General features: G+C 54.9%; 3 protein-coding genes across 3 annotated transcripts; 1 reads left to right on the forward strand and 2 right to left on the reverse strand.

The window, feature by feature from the left end:
• Positions 1-9: 9 nt before the first annotated feature.
• Positions 10-2,642, forward strand: MONBRDRAFT_10853 (uncharacterized protein; the record flags this gene model as incomplete). Its single annotated transcript, XM_001748566.1, has 8 exons — positions 10-234; positions 785-945; positions 1,071-1,185; positions 1,291-1,872; positions 1,979-2,113; positions 2,230-2,365; positions 2,454-2,525; positions 2,602-2,642. The coding sequence occupies 8 exons, from the start codon at positions 10-12 to the stop codon at positions 2,640-2,642; spliced, it is 1,467 nt and encodes a 488-aa protein (XP_001748618.1).
• Positions 2,643-3,005: 363 nt separating this feature from the next.
• Positions 3,006-5,243, reverse strand: MONBRDRAFT_33778 (uncharacterized protein). Its single transcript, XM_001748637.1, has 6 exons — positions 5,100-5,243; positions 4,747-4,915; positions 4,566-4,624; positions 4,374-4,408; positions 4,167-4,278; positions 3,006-4,068 (listed from the first exon to the last, which is right to left on the reverse strand). Exons 1-6 carry the CDS (start codon positions 5,205-5,207, stop codon positions 3,118-3,120), a joined length of 1,434 nt encoding a protein of 477 aa, XP_001748689.1. The 5' UTR covers positions 5,208-5,243; the 3' UTR covers positions 3,006-3,117.
• Positions 5,244-6,613: 1,370 nt separating this feature from the next.
• MONBRDRAFT_10855 (uncharacterized protein) lies at positions 6,614-8,873 on the reverse strand (the record flags this gene model as incomplete). Its single annotated transcript, XM_001748638.1, has 5 exons — positions 6,614-6,858; positions 6,974-7,084; positions 7,165-7,227; positions 7,853-8,300; positions 8,730-8,873. 5 exons carry the CDS (start codon positions 8,871-8,873, stop codon positions 6,614-6,616), a joined length of 1,011 nt encoding a protein of 336 aa, XP_001748690.1.
• Between the last annotated feature and the right edge of the window lie 49 nt (positions 8,874-8,922).

The following is an 8,922-nucleotide window of genomic DNA, read 5'->3' on the forward strand; positions in this document are numbered from 1 at the left end:
GTCGTCGCCATGGCCTCCACGCCTGCTCTGTCGGTGCCCAGCCAACCCAAGCGAACCGTCGTGGGATTTGGCCCTGGAAGTCTCACCACCAAGGTTGGTGCCCGTCTGCCTGCCCATGAAAGATTTTTTTGCTTGCGCATCGCTCAGACCATCCTCGCCGTCCCGCAGACGGACAATCCCGGCCCTGTAGGCACGACTGGTCGCAGCCGCGAAGTATCCCTCTCCTCCAATCCCGTGAGTGCCCAGGCCTCTTTTCTTTTACTTTTCCATCACTTCCTCAAATCTCGTGTCGACACCGAAAATCCCGCTCATCCGCTCGTCAATCTCCTTTGACAGGACGAAGCTCAGGCTGCCGCAGCCACCGCCCTGCCCGGTGGTCGCACACCTTCCGCGTCAGCCACCATTGACGTAGGCCCATGCGCTCTGGTTCCGCACGCCACGCCAGCCTGTTCTTTGGCTCAGGCTTCACCTCACAATATGATCTGGTGCTTCCCCCGGCTCTGTCAGGCACCAGCACAACCTCCCGTGCCACAAGCTGGCAAGAAAAAGAAGCCAGCTGGCTCAAAGGCCGAGCGACGTGCCCTTCAAGAAGCCCAGCGAGCCGAAAAGGCCGCGCGCAAGGCTGCGGCCGAAGGCGGCCATGCGGCTGGTGCTGGCTCAAAGAAAAATAAGAAAAGCACGAGCGTACGCATCTCTACCATTGGCTTTTGAGGCCCGCCCAGTGTCACGTCATTTTCTGGCTTTTATCATGCCTGCCTCACCCATTTTTGCAACCCACCTGCAGTCTGTGAGCAGCATGGGTGATAGCATGAAGAAGCAAAAACAAATCAGCAAGAGCCTGGCCCGCCAAAAGGTGCCCGAACGTGAGACAAAACAGAAACAAGTTTCCTTCTTTTCACATCTCAAGCAATACGAGCACTCGGCCAGCCTGACCCAATTTATCAAGTACGAGCCCCGGTGGTCTTGGTCTGCTATCGTTCCATTTTTTTTTTGATTCATTTTATTTTCTGTTTTTTTTTTTTTTTCCATTGACTTGATCTTCCTTCACCTCTTTCTTTCGTTTGGGGCAGGTTTGATCGCTACCCTGCTGTTCATCCTGCAATCCTGCGTCTGGGCCTGCAAATGTCCGAGGGGCTGGTTGAGGGATCTACCATGCGCTGCGTTCAGCTTCTCTACGCCATCAAGGTCTGGCCCCCTCGCGGGCATGATGCTCGCTCCTTGGCCCTTAATTTTAGACCCGCTCATTCCATTCCAACTTTGGCGGCATTGCTTGGGTCCACGTTCATTTAGGAACTGGTCAAGGATTATAGCACACCCGATGGCAAGGAATTGTCCCGTGATCTCACGCACAGCCTCAACCCCGCCATCAGGTTTGTCGCCATCTTCAGACTTTCGTTTGTTGCCATACCCAACATTTGGCCCGTACTCACTTCGCATCTTCTCCTGCATTTGACCCGAAGCTTTCTGACACAGTGCCGACCATTGTCCACGTCCATGGGCAACGCCATCAAGGCCCTCAAGCGCACTATCAGTGAGGACATTCCAGCTGATACGCCCGAGGCACAGGCCAAGGACATTGTGATTGAGTGGATTGACAATTACATTCGCGAATGTGTCATCTTGGCGCACGCCATGATCTCAGAGCACGCCTGCAACAAGATCAACAACGGCGACACCCTGCTCGTTCACGGTGCCTCTGTCCTCTTGAATCGCGTCTTGCGTGATGCTCACAAAGCTGGCGTTCAATTTCAAGTCGTGGTCGTCGACTCTCGTCCCTCCATGTCTGGCCGCAAGACTGCTGAATATCTTGCGACTTTGGGCATTCCTTGCACCTACATTCTCATCAGTGCCATCTCATATGTTATGCGCAACGTTAGTATTCACCTGATTCGCATGACCTGCGGACTTGAGCGTCGTAGCTTCGGTCCATGGCTTGCCGAGCCCACACGCTGACTTATCCTTCTTTTTGTCAACATAGATCTCCAAGGTCTTTCTCAGCGCCGAGGCCCTGCTGGCCAACGGCTACTTTACGGGCGCCATCGGCAGCAGTATGATTGCCATGATGGCCAAGGCCTACAACGTACCCGTTCTGCTCTGCTGCGAAACATACAAGGTCTGCTTATGCCACCATGCCACAAATATATCATCCGATCATTCGCGCCTTGTCATTCACCATACTGTTCCCTTTTACCACTCCTAACATTGTGTGTGAACCTTGATGATGCACAGTTTTGCGAGCGTGTACAGACCGACTCGATCGTAACCAATGAGCTGGGTGACCCCACGGATCTGGCCAAGGCACCCGACAACCAAAATCGACTAGTTGGCTGGCAGGACGTGCCGAGCCTCAAACTTCTCAACCTTGGTACGCTCCCATCTAAGGATACGATCGATGACGGGGTGTCCTGGTATCGCGTGCATTTCTTACCTTGCTTGCTGCGTCTGCTTTGTAGTGCACGACCTGACGCCTTCGTCCTTTGTCGACATGGTGGTCACCGAAATTGGCATGATTCCTTGCACCTCAGGTCTGTGGCCCTCGCCTAGATCTGCACATTGTCGTTTGCCCCTCTTCTTTTCTCATGTCCCGCCTGACCCATATAGTACCGGTGGTGCTTCGCGTGCGCGACGAGCAACGTCTTTGAATGTGTTACGCTCTTGTCAACACTCCTGATTCCGAGTCAGCGCCTCGTGGTATCTTTGTATTAAACCTGACGTGCTGCCTCTTTAAGCTTTGCCAGCCACTTGACTGCCAATGGTATGGTGCTTGACCACGCAAATCCAATACTCTTTTGTCCTCGTCTGAGCTTTGGGTTGTTCGACACAGGACGGGTCGTGTGTGAGAAGCAAACACAACAACACAAACAAAAAAAACAAAAAAAACAAAAAAAAAAAGAAACAAAACAGCCTTGAGTAAAGGTTTGGAGTCTGCAGCTCAATTGCTCGGCTGCTGCCACGCAAAGCTTTGTCGGCAACGGAAAAGAAAAACAAAAAAAAAAGGGGGGGGGGGGGAAGGAAAGTTGTGTGATAATCACAGGCAGGAAGAGTTGTTGTTGTTGTTGTTGTTTCTGTTTAGCATGCAGTAAACTTCAACGCGTGATTGTAAGGGTGAGAAGGCATTTACATGTTCTTAACGAGAGCCTTGCCAAACTCGGAGCACTTGAGAAGCTTGGCGCCGTCCATGAGACGCTCAAAGTCATAGGTGACGGTCTTGTCGGCGATGGTCTTGTCCATGGAGTTGATGATCAGATCAGCGGCCTCGGTCCAGCCCATGTGGCGAAGCATCATTTCACCGGAGAGGATGACAGAGCCAGGGTTGACCTTGTCGAGGTTGGCGTACTTGGGGGCGGTACCGTGGGTGGCCTCGAAGATAGCATGGCCGGTCTTGAAGTTGGCGTTACCGCCGGGAGCAATACCAATGCCGCCGACTTGGGCAGCGAGGGCGTCGCTGAGGTAGTCGCCGTTGAGGTTCATGGTGGCAATGACGTCAAAGTCCTTGGCACGGGTCAGGACCTGCTGGAGGGTGATATCGGCGATGGTGTCCTTGACAATGAGCTTGTTCTTCCACTGGCCCTTGCCGTGGGTGGCGCCAATGGCCTTGATGACATCCGAGACCTCCTTCTGGAGGGTCTGCTGCTGGCCATCGGTCATCATGTCGTAGCCAGGTTCAATCTTCTGGCAGTTTTGCACAACATCGGTGATGCCGTCGTCGAGGTTACCCAGGATCCAGCTCTCGCGCTCGGTGACAATCTGGTCGCGGAACTTCTCGACAGCGACCTGGTAGCCCCAGGCCTTGAAGGCACCCTCGGTGAACTTCATGATGTTGCCCTTGTGCACGAGGGTGAGGTTCTTGCGACCGTTCTCAAGGGCGTATTCGATGGCCGCCTCGACAAGACGAGAGGTACCCTCGCGGGAGACGGGCTTGATGCCTAGACCCGCAGAGTTGGGGAAGCGGATCTTCTTGGCCACACCCTTGGACTCGAGGAAGGAAACGAGCTCCTTGGCCTCCTGGGACTCGGCCTCAAACTCAATACCGGCATAAATGTCCTCGGTGTTCTCGCGGAAGATGACCTGGGAAGGAGGCAGTCATGAGCATGGACGAGCGAGAGGTGGGCGTGTATATGCCAACGGGATGGATGGGCAGAAAACAACCGGGATGGGGGGCGTACCATATCAACATCCTCAGGCTTCTTCACGGGGCTGGGCACACCCTTGAAATAGCGGACGGGGCGGAGGCAGACGTACAGGTCGAGCTCCTGGCGCAGAGCGACGTTCAGGGAGCTGAGAGTTGATGGGGGATGAGACAATGAGTCAGTGAACAGGTGATAAAGAGGGATGGCACTAGCACTAGAGCGGTCATCATCAAGACAACACACCGGATACCGCCAGAGACGGGCGTGGTAAGAGGGCCCTATGGTGTAAGATGATTCGGCATCCAGGAGCAGGTGAGAGCAAGCATGTGTACGAAGGTCGAGGCAGCAAAGCGATGATGCACGGTATACGACAAACGAGCGAGAGACGCTCAAGAGCAAGAGCAGTGGGCAAGCATTCCAGGGGTGGAACCGGACCTTGATGCCGACGAGGTACTGGCGGTAGGCATCGAGGGTGGCAGCGGGCAGCCATTCGCCTGTTTGAGGGAGCAAGATCACGAGGCGGTCAGATTGGCGCGTGGGAATGGGCTTGATCCACGAAAGAGCGTGTTTGAGGGCCAGATGCAAAGCCAGGCCGAGTTGAAGCGGACAGACGAACCGGTCTGGCGGAAAGCCTTTTCACCGGCGAGGACCTCGAGCCACTCAATCTTGCGGTCACCACCGTAGGCCTTCTCGACGGCACCATCCAGGACGTACTGGGAAGCCTTCCAGATATCAGGACCGGTACCATCACCCTCAATGAAAGGAATGATGGGATCGTTGGGCACCTAGGGGTGGTGGGTAGGGCAGGAAAAGGGGCCAGAAACGTGAGCCAATCAAGAGCGCGTGCAGGCACAAGGATCAGACTGAAGAGCCGGCGAGTAACAATGCGCTTGAAAAAAAACGGCGTCGTGTGTTCCGGTGCAGGAGAATGAAGCTGTCAAAAGCGTGATCCCCGGGGCGGTCACCAACCTGCAGCTGGCCGTCGGCGCTGAGGGTGATGGAGGAGGCATGGCGCCCAGAAGCGACCGCGGGCACGCGGCGAAGAAGGGTGGAGGCAGCAGCCACACGAGACAGCATCTTGATGGGTGATGAGAGAGAGGAAAGAAACCGAGCTACAACGCCATCCCCATCCGCAACAAAGCACCGGGCACAAAGAGGTGAGTACCAACGATCGGGGAAGCCCACGGACATTGCGACGCAATGACCAGACAGCGCCACTGGCTGCCGCCAAGAACCTGCGAGAGGAAGAGAGGAAGAGACACAGCGAGAGACGGCGAGAGAGAGGAAGATTGTCGACCACCAAGCAAGCAATGATGCGCAGAAATGCACGGCGGGCTTCCAAGGCTGCCAGTGCCAGCGCCAGTGCCAGTGCGCCGTGTGCCACTGCCACTGCCACTGCCGTTGCGCGCGTCGCCGTCACTGTGTACCTCTTGAAAGGAAAAGTGCAGACACTACGACCCAGGCGCGAGCTTGATCAGAGGTACACGGTTTGCTGAAGAAGAATCCAGAGATGGTGTTGATTTTGAAAGATAACACAACGCAAAACGAGTGCCAATCACAGAGATTTTGATCTAATACGAGTTGATAACAGGGAGATGGGGTCAGTCCGTCTCGTTTCCAGAGACGTGTAACTCCACCCACAACGTTAGCTTCACACGTGAACACTCAAACAAACGAAGAAGACGAAGAAATCCAATCTCTCTCTCTCTCTCTCTCTCTCTCTCTCTCTCTCTCGTGTGTGTTTGATCTTACCTGCTCAAGTGTGACGTATGTTGCACTTCGAGTATATAAAGTGTGACGAACGTTATGCTATGGAAACAAAATGGGACGATGACGCCAAGTGGCGAGAGGATTGCGATTCGCTCGCTCTCTCTGTCTCTCTCGTCTCTCTCGTCTCTTCCCTCTCTCTCGTCTCTCTCTCTTGGCTCTTGTCTCTCTTGTCTCTCTGCTCTCTCTCTCTCTCTCTCTTCTGTTATCTGATCTCGCCTTACCTTATTCTTCTCCGTAGGGGCATGTTATGTTGACGGCGGGCGTCAGGCTCGCTTGTTGACTAGGAGGGCGACGGTGGTGCCGAGTACAGAGCAGCTCATGGCTTCTCATTCTGGCTCGTGGGCGTGCCCCCCGGGCAACCTTTGCTGTTTCTTCCTTCTTTTTTTTTTCCCAAATGCAGTGTTGTGAGCCACATTGTAAATATGGCGTTCAAAGGCATTGGAGGCGCGTAAATTGGCAGCACCATGTGAGGGCCCATCGGTCACATGCGGCAGCCCTGTGCAAAAGAACACAACTCACGCTCAAACATTCAACCTGGCATGGGTCGGCAAAGCCAGCCCGGAAAGCTCTTTTGCGCAGCAAACAGAGTTTCCAACACCCATGGCTCGGGGATTCAATCAACCATTGGACACACACCGGACTCGCACCAGCAGAACACGAACGGCGACATGGCTTTGGACATCAGCTAGACTAGACATTAGCCACAAACTCGACTAGACAAGGTCAGCGGGAAGGTCGGGCGGCTCGCCGGGCACGCTGCGGCGGTGGGCTTGGACGCCTTCATCGATGCCAAGCCGCAACGCCTCCGGGTCGATGATGAGCGCCGCAATGACCTCCGTGTCCAACGCTTGCAGTCGGTTTTCCGGTACACCCAGCGCGTGGCTGGCCGATGCGATCAGTAGATTACGCAGATCATCCATCGATGGAAACTCGCTCCACACCCCGGCCGCCGACCGTCCTACCCAAATTGGTGAACAATGTCATTGCGTGAGTGTGCTGGTGAGGTGCAGTTGACCTCATTCATCCGTGGTCAGGCGTGCAAAAAAACGTGAACGAGCTGGCATCGCGCGTACGTTGCAAAATGCCCACGGCTGCCGCCGCATCCAGAGGAATTCGGTCAAACGCCGTGCCGCTCACGTACGCATCGAGTCGATTGTGAATGTATTGCTCTTGCATGTAGATGCCTGCGTGCCAGAGGCGATGAGACGTGCTCGCATCCGGTTCGGTGGTCCCGACAAAGCTGACGCTTGGCTCAAACACCTACGATTGAGTGCTTCCTGTTCCTCGGTGCATTCCTTGAAACCCTCGACATCTTCCATTGTGCGCTCTAGAACCGAAAAAAAAAAAAAAAAGGGCCCAGTCCAGTGCTTGTCAGCGATCCATGGCACATCCAACCATGCTCGTGCCAAGGGCCTCATATCGCTGTTCGGCTCTCTCGCGCGTACTGTTGATCTGCTTCATCAGAGCACGCCGCTCTTGTCGCAGCGCCGCAAGCTCAGCCTCGGTATGGCGTTCCGACTTTTCACACTGCCTACAAGACGACACACACACATACACACACCCTTCAACTGAGCACCGTTGCCATCCGTCTCCTGCATATCTCCCCGTGCCATGTGTTCAGGTCAGCGCTAAAGGCGTCGACATACTTGAGCTGTTCCTCAAACTGATACGTTTGAACATAAATGCCCTCCATATCCCGGGCCTGCTCATGCTGCCGCACCTCAAGCCAAATTCGCCCAATCCCCATCAAAACAATAAAGGCCAACCATCGCCACTGCCGCATCACCGCCAGCGCTTGCTGCCCATCCACCGCCCCTCGGGCCATCCCGTCATGAAACGGACAGATAAACTTGAAAATGGAGAGTTTGTTTTCATTTTGGAAAGTCTGGCTGAGTGCGTTGGAAAGAGAGTGTGGTTCTGACAGAGTGAATGAGGCGCGACGCGTCTATCACCTTGGCGCCCTCGCGCGGTGATATTCACGGCTGTAGTGGCATCAATTGCCACCGATAATTCGAGCGGCACTTCGGGATCAAGTACACATGTGCCCATGTTCATTATCAGCGTGGCTGACAAAGGGGGCGTCACCTCGATTGTATGTGTTTGCCGTGACGGTGCACCGGTTTGAAGCAATGACTCCAAATCAAATACCCGCGTGGTGTGTCCAGTGACGTTCACTTGATTGGACGCTGTTTCCTGGCCCATGACAGCCGCGAGGGAATCGCCATTATCGCTGGTGACGCACTGATCCAAATATTGGTGAACGACACCTTCTGCGCCACGCCTACCGCACTGGGACATTCGCTTGAACACGTCAAAGACCAGCGGGCCCGTAATGTCCGTACAGGAAGTCGAATCATCAGTGGAAAATACCCACCCGAACACCCGCGCCAAGTAAGTCACCTTCGGAACGCCAAGCCCGGTGGATCCATTGTAACAACGACCCTTGATCGCCCGCTGGCACCAACTCCGCCGGCATATAGACCCAAGTGCATGGGGCCGTGCGCCAGTCGGAGGCGTGATACACGGGAATGCGAGTGTTCTCCAAACCCCAACCACGTACGCCGGACAGGTAACACAGGGGCTGTGGTACCGCCGACACGGCCCCGCATGCCATGCAAGCCAGAACAGGGGACCGTCATGATAAACGTCAAATAAATGAGAGCATGTAATTTGGGTTTCGGGGGTTCATTCGGACATGTAGCAATACATCAATAACAACACACACTTCTACTTCATTTCAGGGACGCCGTTGGCCAAGATGTCGTTCACAGCTGGGTGGATGTGGCGCATAAACTCGATGGTAAGGGACTCGTGTTCCTGTGGCAATACCTGCAACAAGATGAAGCAGAGCCGGACCACACGGCCCACAGGCTGAGCCCGGGTGGTCGGGATGGCAGTGCGTCGAACCCCGTCGGTCAGGGACGTGAGGACGCCGTGAATGATGAGGTGATACCGCGTGGGAAAGGTGTACATGGTACCCAGTAGCCGCTCTAGTTGCTGTTGCGATGGACGGCACTGCGAG

Source organism: Monosiga brevicollis, genomic scaffold (genome assembly GCF_000002865.3).
Source record: "Monosiga brevicollis MX1 MONBRscaffold_24 genomic scaffold, whole genome shotgun sequence".
NCBI lineage: Eukaryota > Choanoflagellata > Craspedida > Salpingoecidae > Monosiga > Monosiga brevicollis.

Excerpts from the sequence above, each read along its gene's own strand:
- MONBRDRAFT_33778 (XM_001748637.1), bottom strand. The coding sequence starts at position 5,207 with ATGCTGTCTCGTGTGGCTGCTGCCTCCACCCTTCTTCGCCGCGTGCCC. Across the intron at positions 4,916-5,099 it reads GCGCCGACGGCCAGCTGCAG|GTGCCCAACGATCCCATCAT; the intron begins GTTGGTGACCGC and ends CACCACCCCTAG. Across the intron at positions 4,409-4,565 it reads AGTACCTCGTCGGCATCAAG|GGCCCTCTTACCACGCCCGT; the intron begins GTCCGGTTCCAC and ends CTTACACCATAG.